The sequence below is a fragment of the Mercenaria mercenaria genome, chromosome 1 (assembly GCF_021730395.1).
Source record: "Mercenaria mercenaria strain notata chromosome 1, MADL_Memer_1, whole genome shotgun sequence".
Classification (NCBI taxonomy): Eukaryota; Metazoa; Mollusca; class Bivalvia; order Venerida; family Veneridae; genus Mercenaria; species Mercenaria mercenaria.
The window spans coordinates 54,680,063-54,698,951 of record NC_069361.1 but is presented as its reverse complement, the minus strand read 5'-3'; the positions used below and the strand labels follow the sequence as shown (position 1 = coordinate 54,698,951).

General features: G+C 34.6%; 1 protein-coding gene across 1 annotated transcript; it reads right to left on the bottom strand.

Annotated features, from left to right (window-relative positions):
• Window positions 1-10,740: 10,740 nt before the first annotated feature.
• Window positions 10,741-12,397, bottom strand: LOC128558532 (uncharacterized). The gene is made up of 2 exons (XM_053548132.1): window positions 11,728-12,397; window positions 10,741-11,241 (listed from the first exon to the last, which is right to left on the bottom strand). The coding sequence occupies exons 1-2, from the start codon at window positions 12,158-12,160 to the stop codon at window positions 10,835-10,837; spliced, it is 840 nt and encodes a 279-aa protein (XP_053404107.1). The 5' UTR covers window positions 12,161-12,397; the 3' UTR covers window positions 10,741-10,834.
• Between the last annotated feature and the right edge of the window lie 6,492 nt (window positions 12,398-18,889).

Below are 18,889 nucleotides of genomic sequence, written 5' to 3'. Positions count from 1 at the left end.
AAAAATTGGTAAGATTTTATTGAAAATACCCTTTCGAGAAAGACAGGAAAATCATTGAATTAAATATAGATAAAAACTAGAATGTGTCTGTAGGACACAGGGTGTGTCCCCCACTGGTACATTTGTCACAAATAAGTGGAAATAATACAATGTTTTTGCAGTCTTAATGGGGTATAGTTTCGAAAAAAAAGTTATGAAAAGGATTCATTATTCTATACCATATACTTTTTGAGTCAAGAGCATCACAAACAAAAAATCCACTATTTTGGCTATTTCAAGGGTCATAACTCTGAATAAACGCTAAGATTTTCAAGAAGAATGCCAAGTGTGCAAGATCACATTATGATAAAGACTCAAGCAAGGTTTCGTTAGTTTATATTAAAGACTTTTGAGTTAGGCGCATAATTAGGTGAAAATGTGCATTTTTTACTATTTCAGGGGCTATAACTTTAAAAATAGGGGGAGGAACCAGCAAATAAATAAGAGATGTGCAAGTTCATATCATGATACAGACTCATGTAGGTTTTGATCCATTTATATCATATACTTTTTGAGCTAGGTGTGTCACAAGGTGAAAATGTGCATTTTTGACTATTTCAGGGGCCATAGCTCTAAAAATATGGGGCGGAGCCAGAAGAAAAATAGGAGGTGCGCAAGTTCATATCATGATAAAGACTCATGCAAGGTTTCATGAATCTATATCAAATATGTTTTTAGCTAGGCGTGTCACAAGGTGAAAATGTGCATTTTTGACTATTTCAGGGGCCATAACTCTAAAAATAGGGGGCTGAGCCAGATGAAAAATAGGAGGTGCGCAAGTTCATATCATGATAAAGACTCATGCAAGGGTTCATGAATCTATATCAAATACTTTTTGAGCTAGTTGTGTCACAAGGTGAAAATGTGCATTTTTGACTATTTCAGGAGCCATAACTCTAAAAATAGGGGGCGGAGCCAGACGAAAAAACAGGAGGTGCGCAAGTGCGTATCATGATAAAGACTCGTGCAAGGTTTCATCAATTTATATCAAATGCTTTTTGAGCTAGGCTTGTCACAAGGGGAAAATGTGCATTTTTGACTATTTCAGGGGCCATAACTCTAAAAATAGAGGACGGACCCAGACGAAAAATAGGAGGTGCGCAAGTTCATATCATGATAAAGACTCATGCGAAGTATCATCAATGTATATTAAAAACTTTTTGAGCTAGGCGTGTCACAAGGTGAAAATGTGCATTTTTGACGAAAAATAGAAGGTGCGCAAGTTCATATCATGATAAAGACTCATGCAAGGGTTCATCAATTTATATCAAATACTTTTTGAGTTAGGCGCGTCACGAACTTCGGACGGACGCACAGACGCGCGGACGGAGGGACGGACGGACGGACGGACGGACGGACGCACGGACAAGAGCAAATATATATGCCTCTACCACTCATGGGGTGGGTGGGGGGGGGGGCACAATAACGGGAACCGAGTCTTCGTCTGATTGTGATGGTGTGCAACATTCTTATTTATCCTACCTTCATGCAAAATAAAGGCAAAAATCAAGGGGTCAGATGAATTTTTGCTTTATCTGGTCAGTGACTAGATGACCAGTTGTCAACAACAGTGTATGAATATAAGTATTTCCAGAGTAAATTACCTTCATATATTCGCACCGCTAAAAGTAAACATTGTGTGTCGTGGGGGATGACGGTCATACAGCACGCGCCAGTTATTTGACGATGTACTGATTTAATAAGAAAAATATTCTGCCTATTGCAGACGACCTTGTTTCTTAGTTGATCGAAACTGATGTAAAACATGTTTTAGAATTCTGTACTTCCCTCGGTATTTATTTAAAAGATCTAACCGATTTCTGTTATATAATAAATAATTCAATAGAGAAGAAAATGCCAGCATTTTGCAGACAAGGGAAGCAATTCATTAGATAAAATCGGCGTAGTGTTATTATAGTGATCCCTGTAGTTGTGTCAAAAAGTATAACAACAGCGGCGGAATCTGCATGTAGGTAAGAATAGTTGTAAACAATAATTTTCGCTCAGATAGATTTTATTCCGTATTATATTATTGTTATATTTGGGAGTTATATTAAATTAGAAACTAGTCCACATGATCACGTGATTAACAGGTAATAAAACTTTAATCGAACGGAGATGTCTGTATATATTTACAGGACTGAATTTGACTGCTTTGTTTCAAACAAAGTCGTGTTCATTGTTATTTTTGAGTGCACTTATTCGTTGCATTTCATACCCAAATAGTGTCCGAATATACTCTGAAGGTCGATTTTGACAGCTTTTACTGGCCCAATTCGGATGACATTTTTTTATGATAAAATCAGCAATATACGATTTTGTTGTTTTGCATAGAGATTTGTAAAGAACCTAAAATTATACAGTTAAAATTTTATGCATGTGCGGTTTCATAATGCTGAGTTATCGTCAAAAAACCACAAAAAGTGTCCGGGTTTAGGCACTGGACCAGTAACCTTTGTTTTCCGGCTCTTATTTTATAATATTTTTATTTTAAAGACCTGTTTGTGTAATGGTGGGGCGTATTAATTTCTGTGCAAGACCGACTCAGATCTAGTTGGTGGTAAATTTTGAATTTTAATTAAAGAATGATTTTAGATCAGAAGGTAGGATACATAGAACATTAGGTTACTGTCTTATAAATTTAAATTTAAATTTATCAATTTCGTCTACAGAGCCTCGACTTTCATAATTTCTCCGACTCACTTAAAGGGAATTCCTATAGTTTTTTTATGCGCATCTTTCTGCGCAGCCGACACTTTCTATGGAATACTGAACTGAAGTCAACATTTGTTGAAACATGTTACAGACAATCTTAAATATGAGGAATCTTGAATGAAATAACATTTTTGATAAGTTTTATCAGTAATCAAATGTTGATACTGGTTTATGTTGTATTGACAAGTAACATGCCTGACAGGTATCTTGCTATTTTTGTGGTTGTGTTTTCACATCGCATTTTAGTACAAGAACAGTGTTGTTCATATAATGTAAGATAATTGACTTAGTACTGATAAGACATTATCACCTTTCAGATTATTTAGTATTCAATTATAGAAAGAATTAAGAATTTTTAAAACTTTTTTTTAACTTTTAGCAGACATACATGTAATCAATTTGGCCAGGTTCGCGCCATTTCCGTCCGAACAGGTGTTGTATTCTAGCGGTCTTAACATAAAATTTAGCCTGGTCACCCATGCATTTTTAGCCATTTTTATGCTCACAATACAATTATCTATACACAAGAAAAACAGGAAAAAATTCTATGAAAGTGTTTTTTTTTTAATTTAAAAAAATATTCTTCACTATGGGTATTTTTCATTGAAAAAAGTTCACAAAAGTAAATATGAAACAATATTTTTTTTCATTTGTACCCATTATTGTAAGGATAGAGTATTACAAATATGACTATGATATCAAATAAGTATATAATAAAATCTGTAAAAAGAAAAAACCGTATTGTGCTGTCTTGATGTATATTTTGGTTGGTATTTATAAAAAAGCAGAAAATTATGAAAATGTTGAAAAATCGCTGGCAGTTTGAGTAACAGTGGGTGTGTTCAAAACAATTTTTCACAAAAACAAGCCTGGTGACCTATTATTTGTTCATTGTTTTCAGCACAAATTTTCCTATCATATATGTGAATTTAAAAAAATTCTATGAAAGGAAAAAAACTATAGGAATTCTCTTTAATAAATTTGAATTTATAAGACAGTAACCTAATATTCTCTATATATTCAGTCTGTCATTATTTCTGTGTCTTCCTTGATCTTGCTCACTGTTCTGATTTTTAAGACGTTTTTTGAATATTACAGCTAGGAGGTGTTGTAAGTATTAGTTGTAGTGATTTTGATGGAAACATCGATAAAACTTTATATAACTGAAAAAAAAAAAAAAAAACGTTCGAGAAAGTCAGGCAGATAGTTGAATCAGTTTCAGTGAATGATAACGGGAACCGAGATCGGTTTAAAATCTTTCATTGTGATGGTGTGAAACATTTTTATTTATCAGTGGCACATGGGGTCTAAAGCTGGAAGTTGACCTTAGCTGTTGAGTACGACGTTAAATCCAAATCAGTCATTTTTCATTTTTTCGATAACCATCCAAGATATTGCTATGATACTTCATAGGATAGTTGAAAATAATAATTGAATTCATAAGGCAAGCACATGCGTTCCCATATCAAATTTAAAGTAAAGTTCACACATATGGTTAAAAGTCAAAATCATTGTACACTTGTGTCTCCAGTTTGTAACTTTAATCTTGTAAAGGTTCTCCTGATATTTACACATGTATGTGTACAATCTGTGTTGTTCAGAGACAATCGATCATCCAGTATTTTCAGTCCTTTGATTATTTATAATCTAAAATGTCAATCAAGTTTACATGTGTTTGTTGGACATGTAGATAACCAGTTAGAGGTGCATTGGAAATTATTTGAAGAAAAGAAGCGTGCAATGTCCTAGACTTTTTGATAACTTGTATGATTTTTCTGTTGTTTGTTTAATATGTCGCGTGGTCGCGAGATAGCAGAAGTAACGCATTAAAAACATTCATTAACAACTCTAGGTGATATTTTGCTGCATGCTACAAAATACAGCAAGGCCGTATTAAAAAATTATATGTTTGTTTAGGGTAACGCGACCCAGTTGGTTTGTGAGCAGGTAGGTAGGGATTTTTCTTGCATATAATCATATACAGAAAAACTTATTTTTTCATCTGACTGGTCAGAAAAAAAGTTGGGTTGCATGGATTTTCACGGGTAGGTCGTGTTACCGCAAACAAAAGTGTTTTTCTTTTATATAATAACCGAAACTCTTACTATTTTCATCAAAGTGGTATCAAAACGTTTCCCCTAAAACTAGGATCATCATTGAATCACACCATTCTATACAATTGCTTACTTTCTAAATTTGTGTTGCTAGTCATTATAACAAAAAGTAATGCATTAATTTTAGTTTGCATTAATATATATTGACATTAATTTGTTTTACAGGCCATAACTATACCCGTACACTTAATGCTACTAATAAAGAAAGGTGGGGCGGATGGGGCGAAGCACAATTTTGCCAGTTTGGTGCCTACGCAGTTGGATATGACTTGAAGGTATATATAATAATTATATATGACATGCATAAATAAACATTAGTTGCTGAATTATTTTAAGTTTGTTGATTACACCACTTGCAACAAATTAGTCATTCCAGCGGGAACTGTCACGGAACTCTCACTTAAAGGGGAAAAATTTGACAATGTATACATTTAGAAAGAGTTTAATGAAAAATATAAATTGGAGAAAAAATTATGAAAATAGGAATATATATATATAAGAAAAAAAAAAAGAATTGGCAATTTAAATTGTGTCAATTTAAGGGGAGTTGGGGGCATGCTCCCCCGGAAAATTTTCGTTTGCTAGAACGTTTTAGGTTTAATCTGGGAGTATTTTCACAAAAAATGGAGTCAATAAAACGTGTTGAATACCAGGGTTTCATGTAATAACATCTAATTTTCGAAGTGGATTTTTTTGACATTACAAGCGATATTGTCATTTAAATATTTTTCGTTTAAAAAAATGTACAAAGTTTCAAAGTTTATTCAAAGTTCCAAAGTTTATTTGATCTCATGGCCCGAAAGGTCATAAGAGAATACAAACAGAAAACAGCTGATATGACAAAACATGTCAAGAACAAAACTTCATAGAGATTTTGCAAATAATTATATTCCAGGCTACCCTGGATTATTCATATTTACTGAATTCACTACCTATAGTAAATTTGCATACGACAATAATAATACAGGATAACCATGAATACAACATATTAACTAAATATTAACTACATTGTGTCAAAGATTTTAGTTACAGCTAACTGACATATATAAGGAAGATGGTTCATTAAAATTTCAGCATTACTAATTTAACAAATTGAGCTAACTTAATCAAGTTGTTTTTATCAGTGCTACACATAAGATTTTTAAATTTCGCCATATTAGGGTTCTGAAAAGTATTATGAGGGATACAAATTTGTCTGCCATTAGCAAAATAATCACACTTAAAAAGATAATGTGATTCGTCCCCTACTTCCTGTCTATTACAGAGTGTACAATACCAGAGTGTCTATCTTTTTCTTTTGGCAGGTTAAAATTGAGACACCTAAACTTACAAAGAGATATACTTAAACTACTTGGTAAACAAAGCAAATATTTCTCAAGCTTAAATTCAGTTTTATACTTTCTATAATTTAGACACTTGGGAGAATTATCTACAAAACTACCAATTTTGAAGGTATTGATCAAATAACTGTGTTTTTACTCTTTGTTTAAAATGATTAAGATTTGGAACACAGTTCCAAAATTCTAAACAACCTATACTATTTAGTACAGATTTCACTTTATCGATCCAATGGCAATGTAATATTCCTTTTTAATGGAGATTATACATGGTTCGATAAAACACATTACAAATTTTATCCTGTTTACCTGTAACTCTTTTGGCCCAACAGTTTAACATTCTAGATAAAATGTCATTTTCAATAGGTTGGGCACCTAATTCCCCCAAATACCATAGCAGTTGGTGTTGAGAGATTTAACCTGACTATACTTGTAAAATTTAAGTTGAAACTGGGAGATAATAGCATTATTCTCAAATCCCCATACCTCCGAACCATACAAGAGTACTGGTTTCACCATACAATCAAATAGTTGTAATTGTATATCAATAGGCAGAGAGTCTCTTAATTTTAGTCAATGTTAGTCAAGACATTAAACATTGCTTTGCGAGCTTGGTTTGTAAGATGCTTTTTGGTTTTGCTAAAATTGCCATTGTAATTAAATTTCACTCCTAAATAACTGAAATCATCAACAGCCTCTAGTGGAGAGTTGTTAAAATAGAATACAGGTTTGTTTCTTATCTTACCACGAGAGAACACTACTACTTTTGTTTTATCAGTGTTAACAGACAAATTCCACAGTGTACAATAGTCATACATACAATTTAGTGCCTGCTGAAGTCCCATATGACTTTCGGAAAATATAACAGTATCGTCAGCATATAATAACAAGTACAACTTAAAGTAGACTTCAACATCAATATCACTTAGTTGTTCATTAACATGATTTGAAAGAAAAGACAATCCTTCACAAGATTTGGACATATAACCGACATTCAAAGTCATTCAAGAAAATTGAAAAAAGTATAGGGGAAAGGTTTTCACCCTAACGTACACCTAAATAGCTAATAAATGTGTCTGACATGACATTGTTAACCTTAACACAAGGCTTAGCTTTATCATACAAATTATAAATAACTTTGAGTATATTACCATCAATATTGTGAGGTAACAACTTAGTCCAAAGTGCAGTTCTATTGACACTATCGAACGCCTTTTTATAGTCAATAAACGAACAGTACAGTCTTTTACGTTTACACAGATACATATCAACTAACATTTTCAACGAAAAAATATGTTCAACCGTACTATATAGAGAAAACATTTAAATGCTCACTTCCGCGACGTCTTTCTAATGTCGTTTCTCCAACAATAATGTTTTTGTTTTTGTTTTAACTTAATTTCACCAAAAAAGAAGATATTTCGGCCTGGTAAATAATATTAAAACTTAAATTTAGTAATATTACTTTACTTTGTATAAAGTCGCGTAATAATATTATATGAATAATATTCTGATGGTAGAAAATCGAATTGACGGATGTAAAAACAACTTGGTTACGTCGCACTAGAAAAACCAAACAAAGAACAACATAAATCCGACGTACAGACATTTAACAACATGTTTCAGTTCATTCAAAAATAAGCGCCAATTTCCTATTCTCCCTTCTAGTTCCATAGATATGTCTTTACTCGTCTCAATACACTTAACGATCGTTCAGCGGTAGCTATTGATACCGGAATACTAGCAAGAACACAGAGTACAATATAGATAAAGGATACAGGTCTTGCAGGGCTGTTTTAATGATGTCTAGCAAGCCAAATGGAATATCTGTCTCAATCGCGCCCGCCCATCTATGGAAAATCAGATGGCAACAGTGTTTGATTAAATATTTCAACGAGATTATTATGTTTCCAGTTGATACACTGAACCGCTTTCAAAACGCCCTACTTATATAGAATTGTATGCATTATAAGACACACACTGCAAAAAATGAAAGTCACAAGATGACACAAAATTCGTAATAGTAAGGACATTTGCCTAAAAAGCTGATCAAATCAGCGAAAATTTTTTATCAAAATGGTTTTAAACGCATTCATCATTAACTAATAAACATTTTTATGATCAAAACAGACAAAACCTGTGCTTATTAACATTGAATTTCAGGTGTAAACCAAAAGGCTCTTTTTAAGGCTATTTCTTTATAGATTTGGAAAAAAACACCTAAACTAAAATTTTGAATCCTTTGAAATATCTTACCAAAAATAAAATATCATTTCATGTTGAATACAAATCAACCGGCCAGTAGAATGTTGTATTTCGAAATTTCTACTTCTTTCGTAAATTAACCTCGTATCACTTAACTTTTCTTGCGCTACCAGTAGCCTTTTCGCAATAACTTTAAAACCACCAAAAAGAACTGAATACATTTTCCAGGGAATTTAGAACAATGTATAAGACAACGTTTGATACAAAATGAACAGTGAAATGAGGCTAAAATATCAGATTTTATCAATAATCTGATGAAATCTTTGTTTTTCAAAGTCGCAAATTCAGCCAATAATACATAATACAGTAGTTACTAGCGCGAATGTTAAAGGTATTCATTAGAAATATTCTTGCAAATTTAAAATAAATTGAATCCTGATAGTACATGGCTGAAACACTGGAGATTTTTGAATAATCGAATATGCAAAGTCGAGCTTTAAACAAACTTTAAAGTTGATCATTTTAATACACACTCGACATCGTTTCATGAGACAGAACATCACGTGTCATGTGGTTGAAAATTTTATAATTACATAAAAACATAACGTCCAAACATAATGATAACAATTTACATGTTTAGTATTTAAATCGACTGAGAACTATGTTGGTAGCAAAATCAAATGAAATTTTCAAAGATTTGGAACGTTGACTTTCAAGTCATCAATTGTATTTATTGGAAATAATTGCGATTTTGTAAATCATCGGGGCTACATCAAATAAAATACAAAAGTTTCAAATTACGGAAATGTTTGTTGTAAGTTAGTTTTCCTTAAAACAATGCCTGATACTCCCTTAACTGTCCTGAAACTTTCACAGAATTATCTTCGGACGGCGGTAGTTTTAACATTATAGCAAAAAGACTACTGGTTGCGTTAGAAAATTTGTTAAGTGTATGCCCCGAGAACTCTGTACCTAATTTCATCATTTAGACTCGGGTTCTCGTGTAAAACGTCTGGATAAGGCGGACCATCTGACTGGCATTCAGTCATATTTAAACTTTGCGGTAAAGAAACTTTTCAAGAAAGATAAATCTTCCTATACTTAATATATACCTCATTACATTGAAAGTGCGACAAAGATCGCTGTTAAGAATTCTTCTGCAAGAAAGGAAATCGGGGTATACCCCTCCCCACTTCAGTTTCTATTGCATTGTTTGACTTTTGTTTTCTTAATTTTCGAGGATCATGTGTACGCAACTGCGTTTTTTGCGTATAGGTAGCTACGCGCCTGACTGATCTATATATTTTACAATACAGTACAGAGAAATCCAGTAACATAACAAATGGTAAACGATGTATATCGATAAAGGTCTAGTACTAAATTAAATACACTGTGTGTTCGGAAATAGACGCTCAGTGAAAATTCAATAGTGTATTTCCGAACACACAAATTACGTCAGTTAAAGTGGTCTATTGATCCAACAGCCATGGAGACATAGTAAAATGTATACACATGTGTATATCTGCTTACAAAAGCCACAAACAGAAATACTTTAGACACAAAATCTTAACTCGTGATGTTCGCCACCTTACCATTTTAGGTAATTTCATAATAAAGTATAATTTTATACTTACTGGGCCGAAGTTTAAGTCGTCACTTTAACGTGTGTGTAAAATCAATATGGCGAAACTAGGTGAGGCTTCCAAGTTTAAATGTTTTGGCACGTGTAACTTTGTGCAATGTCACTAACAAAAGTTATGACGTCATGTAAGAATTTTCGGCTCAGACACGCCAGTCGGAAATGCCCGACCCCGCTTTTACAAATTATGCTAAATAGCAAAAAAAAACCTAAACCATTTCTTCGTGAGACTGACACCCCTAAAGAAGACGGCCAAGCTAAGTATATTTATAGATAAGGGTTCACGCGCGAACATTATGACGTTCAATTATGATGTCAGATTCCCACATGACGTCCGGTTCTATATCTATTTTTATCAAAATATTTCAAAGAGCATGTAAGAATGAAAATAATAAAAGCCTTTTTGTGATTTTCGTCTGATTTACTACGGTTCGTAGTTCAGATTCTTAGATATTTAACAACCCGTGCTTCAATTTCTGCGCATAAGAACCGTGATTAATAAGGCAACAAACCACTCGAAATCCTTGATTATTTGATTACTAACGTAAAGCCAGCGAAAATAAAAGTAAGTTGATATTGAACCAGGGAACATACCATCCTGCTTACTGTAGATTACAGTTCATAAAATAGCTGAGTGACAAACACGACCTAAACAGGTATTTACAAATTACGATTCAACAACGGAAAGAAATTGTTTATTTCTGTTCTTTTTATTATCTGGAAGTGCCTAATTAGCGATATTTGTACATACATGGAAAATAAAATATACAAAAAGTCACTGTAAGCTAACAATATAGAAACACTCCGGAAAATGTTGTTGCGGTGTTTTGGAGTAGGTTATCGTGACCACCAGCATCAATGGCGACCCGGACAGCTTGACCTTTGGTCAGTCGTAGGATGACCACGTTCGTTCCCATAGAGTGGGCTCTTGACGGTCCTTCTAAAACTAGCGACTTGCGTGTTCCATCTACCAGGATATCGGCATATATACGATGATTGCGGTTGTCTTCGCAAGCAAAAGAGAATAAGTAGACGCCGCTCACCGGAACGGTGAAGATACCGGTGTGGATGTTAAAAGCGTTCCCCTCATTCAGGACGGTAGCTCCGTATTGTATTGTGTGCCTAGGCCCTAGATTTGACAGGTCTCGATTTAGGTAGGCCGAAAATGCCACTTTCTCCCATCCATAGCAAGCTGAAACATTGAAATAAACTTCGCTTTATTCATCGTACTGTTTAAGCGGCAATATTTAAAAAAAAAGAAAAAAAAAAGAGAAAAAACAAGCTTATTTGTACATATGTTCGCGAAAAATCTGAGAAACAAGTAATCTCTTATAAATTGAAATATTGGTCGTATATAGCCACGGAAACACACAGTCATTTTGAACTTAGTATTAATATATTTCTTTCACTTATTTTGAAATTAACGGAAATATAGTATTTGCGTTCTTTTTTTTATTTAAATCAAATATGAAAAGTTGTCGTAATTTAAATATGTCATGTTCGGCTTTGTATATGAAAACAGCTGAGAAATACTGGAGAAAATTTGAGAAGCACAATATTTATTTATGAGTCTATGAACATTTTAAAATTCTACGAAATAGAAGTAAATCTACAGTTTACATTATTTTGCTAAACGGCTTTGAAAGATAAATATGTCCACAGTAATAAATAAACTTACCAATTCGTATTGTATTCTGATCACCAGCTCGTTGTTGAATATTTTTCCTAACACTTCCCCTAGTCATGTTTTCGTTCACCTCGACATCCCCAGAGTGCACGATCTGCTTCAGAAAATGTTTTATACTTTCATTTTGCTGTTCCATTATATCGACTTTCTGTTTTAGTTTGTCATTGTTTGCCCGCAGCGAATCTAAAATCATCCTTTGAGCATCTAGTTCATTTTGCAGCTTACGGTTTATTTCTTTTTGTCCTTCCAGCTCATGTTCTGCGATTTCAAGTTTCTTTTCAACTTTATTCAGTTTCCACTCCAGTGATTTAACATAAGTGGCAAGATCTTCAAACATTTTTAATTCATTTGATGTTAATTCCGTATTTGTTGGAATAACAAAGAATATGGAAACAAGAGCGAACACCTTTCTTCTCCAGCACATTTTTGCGGAACAAAGTATATATAATTTCGCGATACATAACCTCTAGGATGACTAGTTCTTAATAAGTTATCTTAATTTAACTTCAACATGGTTAACTCACAGATTCACTTGAACTACTGTATACACAAACGGGAAAATTTCATTCCAAAGAAATTTAAAATAAAAGCCAGCATAAGCATTAGTTTTGTTGCCTCCGCTTTGCAAGTCCGACTTTTATCATTCTCATCTAAGACTGACTACTGGTTTCCGACCTGTTTCCGATAAGGAAGTGGCTATTCGTACGGTCCCGTACGAATAGTATCGCAGGCTATTTGTACGGCTGTCCCGTACGAATAGTGAAATAGCCCGCAGGTAGCTATTCGTACAGCAGTTTTATGTTACATTGTACTGAAGTCATTCAACTGATATATTTTTAACCGTTCCGTTATAGTTGAGTAACAGTACTCAACTCTATCCAGTTGAATATAGCTTTATTCAGCTACATCAAGGTCACACCTCGGGGAGGCACTTTCAATCGGGGCTCATAAAATATAAGTATGAACTAAGATAATACGTAAGATACAGATATACGGTACTGAATACAGCTCTCCCGTATGAATAATGAAGTAAGATAAGACATAAGATACTGATAGATAAAAGAGTACAGACATGTAATAAATGTGCTCTGCATTTTTTTTACTTTATTTATTGATTTTTTTTTTGCAGAATGCACCTTTTTGTACAAACGTGAAATATTAATAATGAATACGGCTCTTCCGTGCGGCTGCAAAATAAAGAAATCGGTTGAAAATATATTAGTTGAATGACTTCAGTACAGTTAGTCTGTTACACTGATCTGTCTAGCAATACAGAGTCAGTAACAAGCCAATTACAAGCGTACAGATTTCTGTATCAAGTACAGTTCTTGGGTTGTAACAGTCGTTAATATGTAGTATAAACGCGTGGAAGAGTACAGTACAGTGTAATACAAAACTGCCGTACGAATAGCAACCTGTAGGCTATTTCACTATTCGTACGGAAGAGCCGTACGAATAGCCTCGATAGCCATTTCCTTCCGATAAATACCAGTATCCGAATGCTCGTAATCTCTCCCTTCATGTAACTAAAATGTAAGTGTTTACACAGAAATTCTACAAATTAACTTTCTATTCACTCCTGCGCTTGCGTGGAGGAATTTTCAATCCGAGGGAGGTAAATCCTGAGCCCACGATTTGCACTCGTTGTAGAATTACTCTCCCGTTATTTGGAGAGCTTAGAAATAATGAATGTAGCCGATAGATCTATAAAATTCCCTCTCATATGAAACAATATACTGAGAGTACAATGTATTAATAATCAAATAAACTGCTTTCTAATACGTGTGTCATTGAATGCAAACCCCTACCAACTATTATTTAAGTCAGTGATGTACATGGAGTATAACCCAATGGCTATTATAATTATGATAGTTTAAGTAACCATCTACTTCTAAAACATAAAACTAAGTGAAGCTAGACAGATACACAATGTGAAAGGTGTTTGCCAGAAGAGTTGCACAGTATGATTTTACAGGTGCAGTACGGTAAGGTACGTAACCAAACGGAAGATAGTCACACACTTAATTCGATTGACGGGAAAAACTAGTAAAGTTTAATTACATTTTTTAAAATCAAATCTATAAAATATTTCAGTCATTACTGTTATTAAAGCTGCTCACGGAACCATTTGTCGGAAACTAGTACTTAGATTAACCAATTAACGTTAATTGGACTGCCCTTTCGGAGCCCCTGTTTGGATGCGTGCGCAAATAAGGCTGGTATTGTTTACATCCTTGCAAAGAGGAAAGACTAACGTTTATAGTTTTGTAGATTATTTTTGTAAACAATTGGATAGATTCCAGAATAGCGGTCCCCGAATGCTACGCATCATTTCCGCTCATATCCGTTGTCAAGGAAGATTGTAAACAGAAATAAAGCCGCCGTCATTTTGTTTTACGATTCGATATCATTTTGGACATTTCTGAACGAACAAACTATCTAGCGGTATTTCCACTAGACTTTATTTGAATTTTGAAAGGTGCAGATTTTAAAAAAAGCAAAAAGGTAAGATTTTATTTGATTGTTTGTGAAAGTAGTATCAAACAGTATCAAAGTACACTGAGTGAGTAATTATGTGAGTGAGTAATTATGTCTGCCACCACACAGTGGTGTGGGAGACATATTGATTTACTCCAGTCTGTGTGTGTGTCTGTCTGTCACAAATTTAGCTTGTCCGCACTCTAAGTCGAACATTTCTCATCCGATTTCACCAAACTTGAACAAAATGTTTCTGACAATAAGACCTCGGCCAAGTTCGATAACTAGCCAAATCGGTCCAGGCGTATTGGAGTTATGGCCCTTGAATTACCAAAAATCGGCCTTTTTACTCTTGTCCGCACTCTAAGTCAAACATTTCTCATCCGATCTTCACCAAACTTGAAAAAAATTTGTTTTACAATGAGGCCTCAGCCAAGTTCGATAACTAGCCAAATCGGTCCAGGCAGTTTGGAGTTACGGCCCTTGAATTAAAGAAAAATCAGTCTTTTTACTCTTGTCCACTCTCTAAGTCGAGTATTTCTCATCCGATCTTCACAAAACTTGAACAAAATGTGTTTGACAATAAGACCTCAGCCAAGTTCGATTACTAGCCAAATCCGCCAAGGCAGTTTTGAATTATGGCCCTTGAATTACTTATTGGATCCACTCGTCCAGACCATCTAATTGGATCCACTCGTCTAGACCATCTAGAGAAACTAGACATTTTTCGTAGGGGCAGTTGTGGGAGACATGCGCTTTTCTCAAAAGCATCTCTAGTTATCTATTAGTTTGTGGCCCTCCTGCTTTCTCACTTGGGACCCGACGATGGCGCAGTTACCTAATGTTTTTTTTTTGTGTTTTTGTTTTCTGTCTTATGTTTTTTTTTTGTATTGATTTTATATCAAAATGATTGATAAAATAGATGTTGACAAAACTGAAAATAATATAATTTGTGAACAAAATCATTATGCAGTGATAGGTATTTTAAGTCACATTTTACTAAAAATTACTATATTGAGTATGTTGTTCGGTTAGCGACTGACACGTCACCCACCGTTAAATCACTTTATAGAAATAGAGCAAGTTGTTCAGTTAGCGACTGACACGTCATCCACCGAGAAATCGCTATAGAATATAGCATTGGTTCAGTTAGCGACTGACATGTCACCCACCGAGAAATGCTAAATGGCAAGAAGTAAGATGTAACTATAATATTCATCGACAAATTTATAATAACATAGCTGTTTTCAAGCACAAACGAAATAACATATTTTTTTACATTTTTGTCAAGATTAAAAGGAGCCCAACGGCGTTTGAGTGTTACGGGGGTGTGGGGGCAGAGCCCCCATCAATACGTCATTTGAAAATAAGTCTTTTAACAGGTTAGTACTACGGAGGGACAAAAAAGTGGGGGTGTGGGGGCGGCTGCCTCCATTCAATATTCAGGATACTTTCATAGGGCAAAATCATTAAGAGAATTGTTCAATGTTTCCTCAGTAATTACAGTAAGTGGAACTCTTTATTTCTTAACGACTGGCTTGCTTAGCAAGTTTTTCTCCAACTTCCCTTGGTTGTACCGGGTGATTTCCTCCTCAGTGGGATCAAATTTTGGTGCATACACACTTGCAATCAGTTCCAGAAACTTTAAAAATGGATCGCTTGACTCAAGAAGGAATTGCTTACGAATACAATATTGAGAAAAATATGTATCGTACAATGTTTTTGTTGTCCCATGTTTGGTAAGTGATGTCTTGAGGGCACGCCAAGTACTTTCTATGGTGTTTGTATGTGCACCAGTGTCTGGATCAACAAAATTCAGAGAATGGTTGACTTTAAAATGATCAAATCCTTCTTGCTGGAGGCAATCGTATGCTTTCCAACAATCACTTATTATGGTAGTACCTGGGAAAATATTTTCTTTAATGATTTCTACTAGAGTAGAACTTGTCCTGTCTTCTACACACTTGAAAAAACATTTTCTACTTTCTTTCCCTTTCTATTCCCCCAAAAACAAAAAATCCCAAACCCCATCTACCCATCTGCCCTTATGAAATTTTCTTTTCCCGAACTTTGACTCATCAATTTCTACTGTTTTACCTATTCCCCTAATTTTTTGAGACAAGTTTTCCAACACACAACTACAAACCTCCCTGGAACAGTTATACCAGTCAGCTATAGTTGTATGCTGCAGACCTAGCTCATGCTGAACCAAACACTGTTCATATCTATATACCCAACAATAAGTCAAAAATATAATATTTTCCAACGTTAGATTACTTCTACTGAACCAGGAAAATTTTCATGCTGCACTCCTTATTACTGCACCTCCAGCAACACTTGCCTGTGGAAAAAGAAGCATCATTTCTCAGGCCAAAATGGCCAACTTTACAAAACGTACATAAAACACCACTTAAATTAAGAATCAGGTCTAATTTAAATAACCAATCTATCAAGATTTCCAAATTTTCAGTTATTTTAAACAGCTTTCGTAATGTCAGCTTCATGACGGAACGCCTTTGTTTTTGTTTACATTTGGAATCTCGTGGTTCCTGTTATGACGTCAAACTGTCAAAATTTCTAATCAAAATGGCGGCTAGCTCGGATCGATTTGTTTGTCAACAACGAGAAGCGTGTTAATATCATTAATATATTAATATTAATGAATATTAATGTAAAATTGCACGAGGAATTCAAATTTTTCTCACCTATTTTAGCAGATCCGTCACGCTGCGCGCGACGTGTATATATAGGCGGCCAAAGGCCGCCCGTAGGGTGCGCTTCGCGCACCTTACACTTAGAGACACGCGCGCAAGCGCGCCTTTTCTATTTACTTCCAGGGACCACTACACTGGAAGTGCTCCGAAACAATTGTATTTATAAATAAATATAGAGAAAACCTTCATTTTTTTTATCGGAAACTGGTCCGAAACCAGTAGGTATGGGAAGATCTTCTGAATCAGTAAATTCTTACAGCTTATAATGTTAAGGTGCTAAAAAGTAAACAGGTAAAGGTCCACTGTGGTGTAGTTCAATCCAAGCAAATTCAAGAATATACTTTAGCATACTTGTACATAGAAAAAATGAAAAATATGAAAATACCAAAATTAATTGTTTAAGGTACTTTCGATATGTATAGTAAATCTTGCAAAATAGAAGTATCCAAAGGCCTGGAAATAGTTCCACTGATAATACTTCCTACCAATATCAAGAGAGAACATGCCTACCACACCTATTCCTTCATTTATACAAACAGCCCAGGGGCGTAGCTAGGCCTTGGAGGGCCAATGTGTACGCAAGCATTCTATGGGGGTTCGGGGGCATGCTCCCCCGAAATATTTTCGTTTCCTAGAACGTTTTTGGTGCAATCTGGGAGTATTTTCACAAGAAATAGAGTAAAAAAAACATGTTAAATACTAGGGTTTCATGTAATAACATTTATTTTTCAAAGCGGATTTTTTGACATTACAAGCGATATTATCATTTAAATCTTTTTCGTTTCAAAAGATGTAGAGAAAACATTTAAATGCTCACTTCCGCGATGTCTTTCTTATGACGTTTCTCCAATAATAGTGAATTTAAAAAAAATTGTATAAAGTCGTGTAATAATATTATATGCATATTATTCTGATGGTAGAATGTCGAATTGACGGATGTAAAATACTATAAGATTCTTTCACTAGTTGTAGGTGCAGATGGGAATATCTGGCTCGAGGGTAACTGTTTAGGCGGTAACGAGGCTCCTGGGAAAATTAGACCCATCGTCAAAATCACCACAAAAACCGATAATACGTTTGGCCAGGTAAATCGGCGTTCGAGACTGTTCGCTAGTTTTCGGCCTACTCCGTATTTCAGGCCGATGTCTAACCCTTCTTCGCCAATGTACCGTTACATTAATACTTTTGATCATATGGATTTAGGGATATTGTTAAGTCTAATTTACAGTGATTGCAAAGATAGATTAGAAAATAGAAACCTAAATGGCTGTTGGTGGTTTAATCAGAATACCATTTATAACGGTATTCTCAACAAACACATTATTATAAAACCAAACAATGATTTTCCAAAAGTAATTTCTACTTTCTTACAATCAGATGGAAACTCGCTTTTATAATACTTCCTTTGATGTTCATGATTATGAAATAAAGATTTTAAGTAGTTTTTTATGTAATCAAATAACTGCACATTTATTATTATGTCGTGAGCGGTGTCCAACTAGCTTAGAATTTTATGCCAGCTCGAAGATCGAAATTCAACTTCATAACTTATCGAATTTTGATCCTAAGCTACACCTGAAGATTGAAAAACGTCAAATTGCAAAATAGCTTTTAATTTCGGGCCAGCTCAATGATCGAAATTTATAATATTCCAAAAGCCAAATTTCGATCTCGTATTGAATGAACAGCCTGTTCCAAGATTGATATTGAAATGAAAAAGTCAAATATCGAGCAAGCAATTAGTGTCGAGCCATCTCGAAAATCATACTTCAAATTTTGAAAAGCTGAATTTCAGTATAATACTGAAACTGCGATCTGCTCAAGATTCAAAGATTAAAAATCGTGCAAGATCGGATATATCGAAATTCAAGTTTTTATGCCCCCGGCATCTACTGATGCGGGAGGCATATAGTGATTGTCCTGTCCTTCCGTTCGTTCGTTCGTCCGTCCGTCCGTACGAG